At 41.4% G+C, this 16,210-nt stretch overlaps 1 protein-coding gene across 6 annotated transcripts in view; it reads left to right on the top strand.

Annotated features, from left to right (window-relative positions):
- The window catches only part of ZNF608 (zinc finger protein 608), a 108,071-nt gene that overhangs the window by 1,541 nt on the left and 90,320 nt on the right, over positions 1 to 16,210 (top strand). For 3 of the 6 annotated variants that reach the window (XR_011257251.1, XM_069591641.1, XM_069591644.1), the window contains exons 1-2: positions 1,362 to 1,953; positions 2,962 to 4,066. The exons of 1 other annotated variant lie outside the window; for it this stretch is intronic. Coding sequence is in view for 4 of the 5 variants with exons in the window: in XM_069591641.1 (XP_069447742.1) it covers positions 3,152 to 4,066 (915 nt within the window). In the remaining variant the exon portion in view is untranslated. Of the gene's footprint in view, positions 1 to 1,361; positions 1,954 to 2,028; positions 4,067 to 16,210 lie in introns of those variants that run through there. 2 more of the 6 variants (XM_069591643.1, XM_069591642.1) reach the window with 2 other exon arrangements.

Here is a 16,210-nt window from a genome sequence, read left to right on the forward strand (position 1 = left end):
TCTTGTCACATCCAGTGCCCAATAATTTAATATTAAACAAGGGAATAGTCACCCACTACATGTAATGGTTATAATTACCATTTTCCACCTCCTTAAAAAAGCAAGCTGCGAAAACACCATTAAGGGGGAAAAAATGCCCCACCCAACCCAAACAAACGCACAAATAGTAACAATGGTGTGTTTATTACAGGACCTGGCTTGGAGCTAGTAAAATGTTTTTCTTTGTTTAAGACATGAGGGGGGGGGGGTTCCCTAAAATCCAAGTAGTGTGGAGGTGCCCTACCCCCTCGACTAGTCTTCTCCATCCCTGGCCACTTGGCAAAGCCGACAAATTGGAGATAAGTTGAGGAAAGGTTTATAAGGTGTTTCTTTAAAACATCTGCTTTGCTCTTGTGCTCATTACATTTCACTCCTTCCGAACTTCCGAGAGCCTAGATCTGCGAGAAATGTTTCACATTCATAACTTGTAGCTGCTCCCACTGCAAGGGCGGGGGTGGGGTGGGGGGGAGGCGGCGAGGCGAGGGGAGAAGAGTGTGTGCAGGGGGAGGGGAGAGACCTTCAGGTTTTTTTTAAAGACCAGATCAGTATTTTCTTGATACGCTTGTCACCATTTTTGTTCTCACGACAACCAATTGAGCCCTTGATCCTCACGTGATGTGAAAGGCTTGCACTGTAACAAAATCGCTCCTTTTAGATGGTTGGTTGTTGCTAACTCGCCCATCCCCCTCTCCCAGCCCCGACATTTCCAGCAAAGCGACTCTCCACTTCCAATCCATCAACAATTCATTACTGCTTTTAGCTTCCAAACGCCAGCTAATTAAAAATACTAAGCCAAGCTCCGGGGCCATCTGACTAAACACAGGAGGTGGTGGGTGAGGGAGGAGGAGGAGAGAAAAATAAAAAGGAGGCGCACCGTTTGCTGCGACTATAAATGGGAAAAACTGTCCTGAAAAAGGTCGCCTTAAAAAAAATTTTTTTTTACTCTAATTATCGAATTACCACATGACTGATTGGCTTGAGCGACAGCGGATTTTTTTCCCCCCCTCGGGGACTATACTAGGAACTCGGTTCCTTTTTCTTAAAACAACATAAAACAGGAAAACATCACATCCTTTCAGGTTTCGAAGACTGAACCAATTTTAAACGCCGTTATTTTCCCCACCCCGCCGCCCGCCGCCCCGAGCGAATGCTGTTCTAACTGGTTTATCAGCTCACTGAATCATCTGCTCCCCTCCCCCTCCACACCTTTCTTTTTCTCCTCTGGTTCAGCTTCTCATCCCACCCTTTCCTCCTCCTCTTCCTCCTTCCCCTCGGTCCCTCTCTCTCCCCCACCCCTTTCCCCCCTCCTTTCCTCTTAAGTTAGTTCAAGAAATCAAATCTGTCAGGACGGGCGGAAAAATGCCACTTCCCGACTAACAGGCGGAATCCAGCCCAGATTTTCAGTCCTTTCTCCTTATTCTTTCTTCCCTTTCACTAATTTATCCCGATGTTAGCACATTCTGTCTTGTTACTAGCGGACGCCTGTAGGTTTGCTACATGGGATCATTACTTACTGATCACGGTGACTCTGAAGTCTGGAACTGAAGGCGGAATGAGAAGTTGGGAAAACTTTTTTCTCTAAGCGCTCTCTTTTTTAAAACTATTATTCTCGATGCTTGTTAAGAGGAAAAAAAACCCTTTGGTGCTTCTGTTGTGAATGTGAAACATTATCTTCCAGCTGTACAGTGACACATTTTTTTTAAGGAGAAAAGGACTGATCCGTTTGCCAAAGGGGGGGGTGGGGAGGTGGAATAATGTTATCGAGTGATTATTCTGGCTGAGATGTGTTATTTGGTTCGTTCCTTCTTGATCATTTGGTGTTTAAGTAAAATGAGGCACAGGCTTGTTTGCCGAGTGGAGTGGGAAAAGCATTTTGATTTGCTGGCCTAATTAAAAAATGATAAAGGATTAAAGGTAAGCAATGTCTGTGTGTGTGTGTATGTATATTTATTTTTTTTTTCCTTGACAATCAACTGTTAAAAAGGGGCTGATCCCTTTAAAAACCGTTTTAACTGATCTTTGTCAAACACACACTCATTTGCGGTCATTGAGGCCACCTTGGCGCAGATCACTTAAAGTGTATGTCTTAATCAGTTTCCCGTACAGTCAGTAGCACCATATTTAACAGATTGAGCCAGTCTGTGACCTAGGAATATGGTAGAATTGTTTAGATGTAATTTTTTTTCCTCAAAAGGCAGATATTTAGCCTTTTATTTAGCACTGTCTTTTTTAAAATAGAGAAATGATCTTAAAGACGTGTGTGTATAACATTGTATAAACTGTTGGGGAATAGAGGATAGGAGATGGGGGCTTGTGTATGGGGTGTGGGGGGGTATTGGTTGTTTTTTTCTGTTCCTTACTGGGAACAAAAAACAGATTGCCCAGACAATTTGTAAAAAGAAGTAATAAAATTAGAAATGAGGAAAATTTAGCAACATCATTCTGAAACTAGCCTCAGAGAACTTCCAGGGTCTGGTCTTTTAAATTGCAAGATCTAGGACATGTTTAAGGGTGTTTAAAACGTGTTCCTTCCTCTTGTCTGAGTGTTCAGCCTGTGTTTCTGGGATTGTTATCATGTGTATGTGCTAGGGAAAAAAAAGCTAAACTCTCTTTTTTTTTTCCTTAAACCTTTCTGAACTTCACTCAGATCCTTAAGATATTTTAATGCCTTTTAAAAGTGATTATCTTTGTGTCGTTGATAAAGGGCTTGTCTTTTTTAGCTACTGTAAGATGCTTACTGTCATGGGTATGTTTTTTGGGTTTGGTTATTTTTCTTTAAACCTGATATTGGACTGTGGAGACAATACATGAGCCACCTTCCTCACCATCCTTCCCTGTACCCCTTACTGACTCCCCAATATTAATCGTTTTTTATTCTGGTAACACCCAGACAAGAAATATTCGACTTTTCCCCCTTCACAGGAAAAGGTGGACCTGGACTGAAGGGTGTAAAATCCCTGGACCCAAACCTGGGGCAGGAAAAAGAAGAGGAAGATTAGAAGACTTTTCTTTTTTTTTTTTTTAAGAGAAAGCCCAGCGGAGCTAAACGAATGTCCCCTCATCTCCAAAGGAAAGTTCATCGGATTTTTATTCTAGAGATCTCATCTTCAGGATGTCAGTGAACATTTCTACGGCAGGAAAAGGTGTGGATCCAAATACGGTTGATACTTATGACAGTGGCGATGATTGGGAAATCGGGGTTGGAAATTTAATAATTGATTTGGACGCTGATTTGGAGAAGGACAGACAGAAATTTGAAATGAATAATTCCACCAACACTACTAGCAGCAGCAACTCTAAGGATTGTGGAGGTCTGGCCTCCAGTGGGGCCGGCGCTCCCGCAGCCTTAGCTGATGGCCTAAAATTTGCTTCTGTTCAGCCCTCTGCTCCCCAGGGGAATTCACACAAAGAGACCAGCAAATCAAAAGTGAAAAGGAGTAAAACTTCTAAGGATGCTAATAAATCTCTGCCTTCTGCTGCCTTGTATGGGATTCCCGAGATCAGCGGCACTGGCAAGAGGCAGGAAGTCCAAGGGCGCCCTGGAGAGGCAACTGGCATGAATTCAGCGCTGGGTCAAAGTGTGAGCGGCGGCGGCGGCGGCGGCGGCGGCAACCCGAACAGCAATAGTACCAGCACTGGCACCTCCGCTGCTACCGCGGGGGCAGCCTCCTGCGGGAAAAGCAAAGAGGAGAAGCCAGGTAAAAGCCAGAGCAGCCGAGGAGCCAAGCGGGATAAGGATGCGGGGAAATCCAGGAAGGACAAGCACGACCTGCTTCAGGGCCACCAGAATGGCGGTGGCAGCCAGGCCCCTTCCGGGGGGCACCTCTATGGCTTTGGGGCCAAGAGCAATGGAGGTGGCGCGAGCCCCTTCCACTGCGGGGGCACTGGGAGTGGCAGCGTCACGGCTGCCGGGGAAGTTAGCAAAAGTGCCCCGGATTCAGGGCTCATGGGAAACTCTATGTTGGTAAAGAAGGAAGAGGAGGAGGAGGAGAGCCACAGGCGAATCAAGAAACTGAAAACTGAGAAGGTAGGATAAAGTCGCCTTCTTAGATCTCCTACTTTTCTCTTTGTGTGCATTTGTGTGGGAGTCGGGGGTGGGGGGATGTGCCTCTATGTGCCTTGCACTTCGTGCTTTCTGGTTCGTTGTGAGATTTCTCTTCTGTGCATCTTTTCTGTGAACGTTTGGTCTGGGATAGCTTACTTGGGTGCAGTGTTTAGCTCTTGCTTCTGCTGCTACTGCTGCTTCTGGTGCTAGCGTTTGGGTCCTCAGGTGGTGGGAGGGTCTGAGTGCTCTAAGTACGTTTTGCCTTACCCAAGGGCTCTTGGCCAGTCAGCCAGTTGCAATGTGCTTTTAATAGAAAATCTGCTCCTGGACCCATGTACCTCTTGTCCTGGTTTCTCCCCTAAGGAGAACTGTCTTCTGTTTTAATGTGCACGTCCTAGTATTTTTGGTAATGTGTCCTCAGGTGCAGGGTTCACATTCCCTCCCCATAGAAGTATGTCTAGGATTCTAATTTACACTCCAGCCTCCACACACTGATTTTCTCCTGATGTTCTCCAAAAAATCCTGTTAAAGGATATCGTCCTGTTATTGTTCTTGAATGGAACATTGGTATCCTAGGGTCGCTGGTTTCATAACTGTGTAGCAAGAATGGAATGGTTTTGGTGGCTGCCAGGGCTCTTTCCTTGTTCCCTTGCCCAGTTCTTAGCTAGAGATTTAAAGAGTGTTATCGCTTGGATTTCTAGCTTGACCAGGGAGCTGAAAGGTTGGTAAGAAAAGTGAAATTGATTTGGTGGATTGGCGTGCTGAAATGTGAAAACAGCCAAGAGATACTCTAAATATGTGTTGCATCTGAGCATGGGGAGGGTTGATTTAGGTAATTTGGACCCTTCTGCCCATCTTTTGTCATTGTCTGAAAGTCTGGTGAGACACTGCCTTTGAGAAATTGCCCCCAGTGTTGTGCTGCTTAGTGCTGGAGGCCTAGGACTTAATGCTCTGGCAATTACTGTGCATTAAGTAATGTTCCAGAGCTGAAGGCACTCAGTCCACTGAACAGGTTGAGAGTGAGCTGGGGGAGAAGTGGTGACTCTATAAAGTTAACTCTTAATGCTGTAGATTGTGCCTTGCGGAAGCAGAATGCCTATCATGTGGTTTGTGGCATGATTGTTTGGATATATATGCTTATTCAATAATTTAATTTTTGCTATTTCTCATATTGTCAGAATTGTGAAATATTTAAGGGTGACAATTCCTGTGTCCAATTACTCACCGCTGTCTAAGATCTTTTTGTTTTCTTCTGTTCAAGATTTAAATAGGAGTACAGGAATGAAGTTTGGGGTTATATAGTTTTAGAAGTTGATGAAGGTACATTAAGGTGTAGATGATGCCAAAATCAAAAAAACCTCCTGCATGCCTGCTTCTTTAATCCATAAGCCCCTGGTCAGACAGCATTTTGAACTGATGATACATTTTTTTTTTAAATTCAGGTTTTGATTCTTATGCTGAAATGTAGAGTTTCACACGATTTCTGCTAAAGGGCATTCTGAAGTCTTATTAGTACAGTAGTGCATTTACTTTTGTTGCCAATAGTCTTCAAATTGCAGTTCTAATCTGCTCTAACTATCTAGATGAATTGCCCTAATCCAGTGCTCACAATGGCTGTGGTTAAGGAGTCAGAGCCATTTGATTGGATTCACTGCTGCCTGGAATGTGGGAGGTACTGCCCTTTTGCATTCCCCTTAGCCTTTTAATCTTCCAGCCAAATGTTCACATTCAACAATTTTGTTTAGCTGGCAATCGGGACATTTCAGTATCTCAAAGGCTGCTGTCATGGCAACTGAGATTAGAGCATGGTATTGGTTCTCCAGTTTTTTGTGTTCTTTTCACTTTCCAGTCACAGAGGAAACTGGATGAAAAATGAAAGAATTAAATTATTCATACACATGCAACTCATCTTCAGTCAGAGCAGTATAAATGTGATAATGTGAATGACCTAAATGAAGAGCAAACAAGTTATGACAGGTCTGGGGTGGAGGAGGGGAGCAAGCATATTGTATTTCGATTCACACCACTGCCAACCATAGCTGCTGGTGTGGGCACAGCGACCCTTCAGGGATGGCGCTCAGGGCCTTGAGTCCTGTAGTGCTGACCCAGGATCTGGAAGCTTGTTCCTTCAGGCTTTCCTGTCTACCTCCACCTCACCCCAGGAGGACTTTTCTTAAGAATGTTTCCTCCTTGGCACACAGGAATGGCACTGCCTTGTACAGATGATTCCCAGGGAAGCAACTCCAATGCCACGAACTCTTGGTTGTGTAAAATTTGACTTCAATTTAGAAAATAATTTCTAAATTGGGAGGAGACCTCTTGAGGAGGGAAAGATTTAGTAGGACAAGCTTTACCTGACAAGATAATTTGGACACTGAGGCATCCTTTGAGAAAGGTTTTTTGATGTTTTTGTACAATGTTTTAATTTCAAAGCCTTGTTTGATTATCTGGGTTGTGAAGAGTAAGTGTCTCAAAAGTGAAGATGATTAATTTTCAGCAGTCGGATGTGGCTCATGAAGGGGCCAAATGTGAAAACCAGAGGGGGTTGTAATGTGGTGTATGTGCTTTTTTTTCCCCTCCCTGGTTGGATGGTTCACAGGAGATTCATAAGACTTGCTGTCACCGGTTAATTTTCACAGCATGCTTAAATGTCTATTTTTGGTCTGTTTATTCTGTTTCTTCACTACAGAAAGTCATGTAAAACATGATAAATTGGACCTTATGAAACCTAATTAAATCAATGAGCGTTCTCCTCCTTTATGTGGAAACCACAAGTATGTTGTAAAAGTCGCCACTCCCTTAATACGTGAACAAAATCAAAACATGCCATAATTCTAAGATGTTTGAGCTGTATTTCTATAGCCCATTTTGTGGTTAAGCCACCAGTGACGTGTCTGAATAAGTAGATTTGACAGGTTGGGTTTTGGTTGTTAAAACCTGCTTCTCCACCTGCCCCCTCCTTTTCTTTTGAAGCATAATAGCCTGCATTGAGGCTCTTCTGCATGTGTCCTTAACTGTCTTATAGTTTTGACTTATCAGACACAGGCAATCAGCTGGGCTAAAGTTCAGTATGGTATATGGGTTTATTTGATCACTGAGAAATTAAAAAATACGTAGATGAATTCTTAAAAACAGCTGAGATTTCAGATACACATTAAAAGCACAGGAAATCTTATGTTTGGGTCTGGGCTTCTAACTATTCAGTGTACATTTAGCAAAGAGAATGATTTCAATAATATTGTGCTGCTTTCATTAAACTGGTCCTTAACAGCCTACATGTGGTATCTACAAATGGACCTGTCTATAAAGGATATCATTCATTTTATTCTCTTGTAGAAGCCTTTTTACACTTCACTAGGGAATTCTGGCACGTTGTCTGAGTGTGAGTAGTTGAAGAACATATTTTGATTAATGAGTTTTGTGAATGATAGGGTTCCCCCCAAATACAGTGCCCCTACAGATTCTAGTTAGAGAGCACAGTTTATCTACTGTGAAATAAAAGGGCAGAAAGGTCACTTGCTATAATTAAAGAACAAAGTCCATTGTTGTTGGACAGCAAACTGTTTGGAAAGCTACATAAGGGACTTAGCTGTTAAAAAGGTTGGTAACTAAGGGCAGCTCCCAATCAGCATTGATTCAGCTCCTTTCTTTTTATTGGCTTCCTCATAGGGTGACAGGGCTTTTGAGATGGGCTGCCCTTTCCCCAAGGAAGTTTTCTGTGAGAACCCATGGTAGCTTGGAATATTTGCATGGCCAGGCACATCACTGGGTTCTGAGCATAGTATCTGAAATCTGCTGGGTTTGCTGGAGAGATGTAAAAAAAAGAAAACTCAACAACTGATTGTGCTAAAAGAGATAAATAATGTTTACCAACTTTTAATAACTTTGCAAATAGTCTGTAAAAAGAAGGGGAGGGTGGGCGAGAGGGATTGATTGTCAAAATGTCATGAGGTTAAGAATGCTCTTCGAGTAAAATTGCTTGGCTGCAAGATGGTTTTAATTAGAGTGTTATAAAGACTTATTTTTCCTAAGCAGCATTTTATAGTTAGTAAATGAAATGTATGCCGAAAGTGCTAAGCAGAAATCTCCCTAACCACAGAGGTGTTCAATAACCAGATTCAAACAACATGGAAAGAACCATCTGTTCTTCATTTTCAGCATGAAAAACATGGGTTGAATGGCTGAGATTTGCTCCAATTTTGACTGTGCCTGTGTGTGCCTGTTTTTTTTTTTTAATTTAAAAAAAGTTCACCTGGTACTTCATAGAAACTCAGAATTGCAGTAATATGAGCAACACTGTGAAAACACATGTTCCTACATTTATTTTAACCAGTTCCACTTTTATTTAAAAGATTTCCAGAAGCCCAGCCATTGAGCACTTTAATAATGGTTATTCAGTTCCTGCAGGCAATCACAATGAGGGGTCAGTTCTTCAAAGATCTAACTATTTAGTCAGTATCTGAATTATTCTGTCAATTTTCCCCCTGGAGGCAAGAGGGGCAAAGGCTCTCCCAGGCTAGCTCTGGTCAGCGATTATCGGTTAATCTAATTGTATGTGGTAGTGTCCTGAACCAGTATTTGCTCTCCATAGACCTTACTCTGGTTCAGAACTATTAGTCTGGGATTGTTGATCATGAGGAAAATATTCTTTTACCGACAATAACTTTGGAGTCCTTGACTTTTAGACCGCCAAGCTTCTGGGTTCTGGTTTTAGTAAGAGCCCTGGGTAAAACATTATCCGGCCTTTGTTTGAGGTCTTTTATAGAAGCTAATGACTGGGCTTGTGCCTCCCTGAGATAAATGACATTATCTCTGAGTGGGCTGACAGGAAACAGACATGTTAATGGTGAAGCTGCAGGGAGGATGTGCCTGGGTTCTGACAAAGTGGAGAAGGAACCCCTGGTTCCTTCCTTGTCGTCATTAACACGTGCGTTCCTGTTCTTCCTAAGAGGCTCTTGATAATTGGAAAGCTATTTTAGCCGCGAACACTTAAATCATAAATCTACCACTCCTCCTTCCTTTGCATTCTTCAAAGTAGTAAAGTAATGTGTTTTTTGTTAACAAGTGTGTGATCTGGGCTTTAAGAACGGTGGCAGTTCAAGGTGGTGTGGTAGTGACATTTGGGAGGGCTGCACAGCCCATGCTTTTATCAGATGGGATCTCTGTCTTTCACCGTGGCTCAGTCATCCCCCTACTTAAATAAATGAAGGAAGAAGTGGGTCCAAAAACTAAAAAGAAATCATTTTTATTCTTGAAGAGGTCTGGTGGGAGAGGGATAAAATCTAGTTTTTTCTGAGCTGGGGAGATTTTGCTCAGTGATTTGAATGTGATGAAACCTGCCTTTTGAAGTGTGTGTTTAAAAAGTCATGGCTATAATTGAGTTTCAATGCAGTTTAAACTCTCTGCTTCTTGAACGGAGATAATTGCCATGTTGAACACACTCTAGACGTGCAGAAGAGGTGGAATGATCATGTTATTCTATTCTTTAATATTAAGCACTGGAAGTTTTTCATAGTAATTACTGTAGCACAACATAGTTTTGATTGCCAGCACTCTGAACATGCCGGTGATCTGAACATCAAGGGTTTTGCTTGAATACTAAACAGTTGATTCCTAAGTTACTTGTATTGCATTCTTGTAGAACATAGAAACCAGAACTAAGGAAATACTGAGAGATCCTTAGCAACAGCAGAGTAGAAATAATCCGTCTTCACTAGTACTATTGTTAATAAATAGTAATACCCTCTTAATCTGTACACTTAAAGTTACAGGGAAAGAGAACAGGTGAAATCTCTGTCTCAAGAATGACTTCAGTCATCATTACAGGCTCTTAGAGGGATCAGACTGGTACCCTGTGACTGGTATTTATTTCATAGACATGTGTATAGAAATGTTATAATTTCATATACAGCTGTTGGATTGGGAGTGGATTGGGAGTTTTTAGTTACTGTGGGCTTTATTCTTTCCAAAAAAGTCACAGTTGATTTTTCTGTTCCACTCTGCTACAAATTAATTGGCCCCTCTATATATCCATCCATGTCTCTCTTACAGATGATGTTTCTTTAGTGACTTGCTGTCTGTTACAAGTTCTTTTTAATTCAACCTTAAAGGTTTTGCAGTGGGAACAAAGCCTTTGCAACTGAATGAAGGGTTGTTAAATAATTCATAGTAGATTAATCATCAGTTGGGCTGTTTGTAATGTTGTTTTGGGGTGTATAAAGGATACCCAAGACAGGGAGATTGGCACCTTGTTCCTAGAATTGAGTTCTGCATACCTGCTAAAGTTTGGTTAGACATAACCTTTGAAAAAGTATTGAAATAGATTATGGCTTTTGTCTGAAGAACTGAAGAGATTACAAAGCAAATACTTCTTATATTTTGATAGGTTAGTGACCCCCTAAACCACATGGATCTTATCTGGTACTCAGAAAGAACCCCCTGACCCCACCTCCCCCGACCCCATTCCATCCTGTGACGCTAAATGAAAATTTAATAATATATATTTTGGTTGTAATAGAGAACTCAAAGGGAAGGGTGCTCAAACAAATGGGATGGAAGTGATGAATAGACACTGCTGTTGATTTTTCAAAGCTACTCTTTCTTCTTTCTCATCCCTACCTCCCAGCCAAGTTTTTTATTATTCACTGTGACTGTTCTAGCTCAACCACTGGCTTTTTGCAACTCCTGGGAATTCTTATTCTCACTAGCACCTTAAGAAAAACGTGCCTATGGGGACATTTAGGCATATTTCAATAATGCCATAAAAGGCAGCTTTTACAGTTTAAAAATATATTGATTATATTTTGTGTTATACATAATGATTTTAGAAAGCAGATATTTAGGTCATGGAATTGGCTTATTATGTTAACCAGAGAACAGATGGCATGGTGCCACAGACGTATAATTTTACTTAAAGGGACTTTTAAGGTTTTGATGTGTTTTCTTTTCCTCTTATTTCCCTGATGGCTTCTTTTTATTGAAGGGTAACTTAAGGAGACCTGGTAGCAATTTTACTGCTTTCCCCTGACAGTTTGAAATAATAGCTTGGTCTTTGGTTGCACTGATCTTCTACCAGTCAACTTGATTCTGGTTTTTGTCATGTGGCAGTGAATTAAAAACAAAAAAAGTGTAGTGTGTTTTAAGAAATGGACTCTTTTATATGCTTCAATTAGCAACAGAGGGCCAAATTCCAATTGGTCACACTTTCAGGAACTCCTAGAAGTCACTGTGTGTCCTTTTGATTAAGGAAAACTCCTGGTTTGGTTTCTCAGGAAAGCACATATGGTCCTCCGGCTGCTTTAGATCCTTTCTGTCTTTTGCATTAGGCACTGCAGGTTCAAAGGTCCTTAAGCCGTCCTTGGTAGGTTACACGCTTTCCCCTTACTGAAAGGCTGTACTTTTTTTGGTTGCTATACCTACCATGTGTTTGAATTCACTTGGCATAAAAGTACTATTTGTTTCCATGCCTGGATTTTATGGTTTTATCCATTCACTGAGAACATCATCAGGATGAATTGGAAAGCATCTCTTATTGTTATTATTATTATTATTTTTTAACAAAGTGTGCCTAGCCAGACCAGATTACTTTTGGATTTCCTTTCACCTCCTCAGCTGATTTATGGATGGCTCATGTTAAAAGCAACAATAATGTTTGAATTGGAAAGGCAGAAGCCTCGGGTTTTCATTCTTCATGGAGAACTGTTTATTTGTGTGTGGTTCACCACAGTACATGGATAATGCTATCAAATCTGTGCTTTATTATAAGCTTATGACTAGCACAGCTGCACTTCAGTTACGTGTTTCTTCATTTTCCTTCTTTGCAAATTCTTTTGTGATGGAAATGAAATTAGAACTGAATCTTTGCAGCCAAGGGGAAAATAAGGCACCACAAGTAGAAACTGTCTCTTGAGCCAGTTCAGAAGTAAGCAAGCAGCGGTGATTTAAGAAACATCTTTCTCAAAGTGGAGTCCATAGGGAAAAATGGACTCTGATTTAACTTTTCCATGAAGATAGTAGAAGACGAGCTACCGCGCACTTTGACAAATGGAGGCTGTTCCAACAACGAGGCTTTATGTCTTTATATTGTTTCACATCTGAAGTAACTGGTTGAAGAGCGGTTCACATTCCCAAACCTTTCAACTGCTTTGAAAGTGGAATGTGAGTTCAGTCATATTGTTGGTTTCTGCTCCCCGAAGGGAACAACATGATTTGAAGACAGAGCAATTGAGCTTTTCCGCATCAAACTCCATTTGGCCAATTGTCTCCATTTACATTCCTTGCCCAAATCCTTCACCAGCCTTTCCCATGATGCCGCAGCAGATGCCAGACACTGAAGTAGAAAGCGAGCAGCTGTTTCCATTACTCCGTGGCTGTATTATCCTCCACAATCTGCTTGCTTTTTCGCTCCCCTCCCCCACTGGTTTAAAAAAAAAAAAAAACAACCCTTCTCTCCCTCTGACGTTTGCCCTTCTTTCCTGAGTTTATCAGCCTGCAGGTTTTCTGTCTTATCAGGACCACGGATTTCTCAGGAAGGCCTGGTTTATTGTTTTCTCTGGGGGAGCAGATGGAGGTCCCAAGGCCCTTGGGGGCGTGGCCGGGCTGCGCGCTCCCGACGGTGGGAGTGGTGGGGGCCGTGTCGGGGGCGCGCCGCCGGGCCGCGCCCTCTTTCCCAGCTTGGACCCGTTTATAGCCCTGAGCGCTGTAAATCTGTCAGCTCTTCACGACGCCTTCACCTCTTTCTTCATTTGCTTCTAGTTTGACAACGTTCCCCTGGGGCGGAATTCTAATCTGCTTCCAATTAGTTGCAAAATGTGACTGAAATTTCCACATTATGACTGCTGTTTTACTTGCACGCACACATCTAGAAACAAATTAATGCTCTTGAATATTTATTTTTTGAGCCCTTGGATTTACTTGAAGAGGCAGAGTTTCCAACTGTTGGGAATGACTTCCAGGATTTGCATTTTTCCCCCCTCGAAGCCTTCTGTACACAGATTGTTTTTTTTTTAAAGAAGCACAATAACCACGGTGGGGTCCCTCCACCATCTCATAATAAGCTTTTTCCACCTTTTTGAAGATTTCTTAAAATATACTTGTGTATGTTTAAGTTAACACAAGTCAATTTTATATTTCTAAAATAAACATAAAAAGGATGTTTGTCCAGGTTTTAATGAAGGGTACCTCCTGATGCAATGTTTTAACAGAACACAAATACACACAAATTTGCTTCTAAGTATATCATCTCTATAATGTAATATTCGGTAAAAACACAAAAGATTTGTTAAACACTGTAACATTTTTAAAATTTGATACTCAAAAAATAAATAAATTAGGTGATTAATTGGGCTTAACAAATACAAGGGCAGGGTTAAAGACGTCACTGTGGGCACTGACATTCTCCCCCCAGTTTGTGCCCAGATCCTGAGCACACCTTCTGGAAGCTGTTGGACCTGATGGCCTGCGGTGGGCATAGTCGATGGCTTCTTGTGACGGTAGTACCCCTAATCCTACATAATCCACTGCAAGGAAGTGTTTCCAATGCTGGGTGTGGGAGTGGTTCTACTCTGAGGGAAGTCACTTACTCCAAACTCTTTCCTCCTTTTTAGTGTTTCTTGTTGTGATTTTTTTAAACAAAGACACTGATCCATCCATTATATTACATATAATATGTAAATATTAGAATTGTTTACATCTTGGTTGCTGAGAAGTTCAAATTCAGCTTTATTGCTTGCCTAGAAGACTACTTTCTCCTGTGAATTTTAGTAGCGAGGCACTGGGATCTCAGGTTTAGTATTTGCAGAAAGGTGGTAGTCTTAAAGAGTGTAAACAGCCACATTTACTGGTGCATTTTATAGTAGTGTTCAGGCTTCAGCATCTTGGCAGATTGATATCAACAGTAATGATGGTTTTAAAGAGGTGTGAAGAATTTTATTGATGGTAAAGTGGTTATGTTGATCACATTACTCTGTATTAGTTTTTAAATAACACCTTCACATGTAAATAGATCAATTTTTTTCCACTACATTGTCACATGTAATTATAAAAGCCCTGTATTGATTGATTTATAATGTCCTTCTTTTTTTAATGTGTTGTTTTCAATCTCTATAACCAGGAGGTAGAGCATTTATTTCACTGTTTAAAAGTAAACTTAAATTATTTATTGTATGTAGAATATGAATTATTCAAGTTATTTTATTGAAAAACTTTGAGCTATGCTGGAATTCCACAAAAGAAGTAGGAACACTCTTTGTTTTGCTTCCTTTCTTTTTACTCTAAGATTGGGAGCAGAAAAAAAGAGCCAGATTAAATCCTTAAAAATTTAAAATGTGGTCCTTTCAGATTGTAGAGACCTCCTGGGTTTAAAAAAAAGAAAAAGAGAAAAGAGTGGCCCCATGGTGAAATGCTTACAATGGGCACGATTGTGCTAGCCCCTCAAGTCCTGGGGTTCACTAATTACCCTTTAATGAGGTTGGTCTGCCCCAGCCTTTTCCCTACCTTGGGAGGAAAAGCATACAAGACCATTGGAGTTCAAGTGGATCTTGCTGTATTTGCAACTTAGCATAACTGCTTTGAAGGCCCCCAGGGCGCTTAATTGGGGCTGGGCATTTTTGTTTGGGGGGAGACTACACACAGCTCCCCATTGTGTGTGTAGAAGCCACTGTGCGTCTTGGAAACATTGCGTGTTTTTGTTGACGGTGCATAGTTTTATAAACTCCAAATGAGCTTATTGCCTTTTAACCATTGGGATCACTAAATAATGGAAGAACCTAGAAGTCTCTGGGTTGGGTAGCAGCCAAGCAGTTTAAAAAAAAAAAAAAAAGGGAATGAATGGTTTAATTGTAGAGCAAACCATTTGTTTACAGATTAAGATTTATTCAGTCACCAAATCCTATGGACCAGGAGGTAAAAGAATGAGGCTGTAAGATATAGGAATTGAGTGCCCAGTGTTCTGTTTTGTGATCATGCTTAGCTGTTTTTACCCTTGTTTTTCACAAAAGACTGAATCAGTGAATGGTGAGAACTGCTCAGCCAAGTGTACTTCTTAAGATACAAAGAGAGAGGGGAGGAAGGCCGAGACAGTTTGTCACTTTTTTGCTGCCTGATCAGGAAACTAAAAACTTCAAGTTCTTTCAGCTGGGAGGGGTGCACTGGCTGTTGCTGAATTTCCTGTTCAGATGAGATGGATTGATGATAGTGGTGGTAGAGGTAGGGAGTAAAAAGTGGGAAGAAGGTGAGTGGGAAAGGTAGTGGTTGGTGGAGAGCCTTTGTTAAAATGGCCATCAGCAATACATTCTCTTGAATAATGGGGGCTCTACAGAAATTTCCTACTATTTCATTAGTTAGTGACCATGGTACGGAATGCTTCCCTGGTGGCTCAGACTATAAAGAATCCACCTGAAATGCGGGAGACCTGGTTTCCGTCCCTGGGTTGGGAAGATACCCTGGAGGGGGGCATGGCAACCCACTCGAGTATTCTTGCCTGGAAAATCCTCATGAACAGAGAAGCCTGGCAGCCTACAATCCATGGGGTCCCAAAGAGTCGGATATGACTGAGCAACTAAGCACAGCACAGCACATGGTACTGAGTAGAGAGAAACTTTCCAGCCAGGGCAGTGAAGTGGTATAGCAGAGGGGTTGCCTGGCAACCAGAATTTCAGGTTGTCTTTTCCGTTCTTTCTGTATTCTTTAATTTTTTTAGGGCTAGATATTTTTGACTGGGAAATCCTATGGACAGAGGAGCCTGGCAGGCTGCAGTCCTTGGGGTTGCAAAAACTTAGCACTGAACAGCAAACAACAACAGATTATATTAAACAGTAAAGACCAGAAATCATGGCATTTATCCCATTGTAGTTGTATTCCTTCTAATCCATTTGTGGACAGTGGGCTTAAGGAAATCACTGGTAAAGTGCTGTTTTCTAGAAGTATCATTTTGAACACTCCCCAGTTCACTGTTTCTTATTTTAACATTAATCTTGGAAGTGAAACCCTTTATCTCAAAGTGTTCTTTTGTGTATAAACTGTCACCCTAATGATAACTCTGGTTACTTACAAGTATTGTTTCTACATGATATCTTTGTATGCTGTCTGGCCATGAAAAAGCTCATTCCTTCTGTAACATTAAAATTA

Source organism: Ovis canadensis, chromosome 5, assembly GCF_042477335.2.
Source record: "Ovis canadensis isolate MfBH-ARS-UI-01 breed Bighorn chromosome 5, ARS-UI_OviCan_v2, whole genome shotgun sequence".
Lineage (NCBI taxonomy): Eukaryota > Metazoa > Chordata > Mammalia > Artiodactyla > Bovidae > Ovis > Ovis canadensis.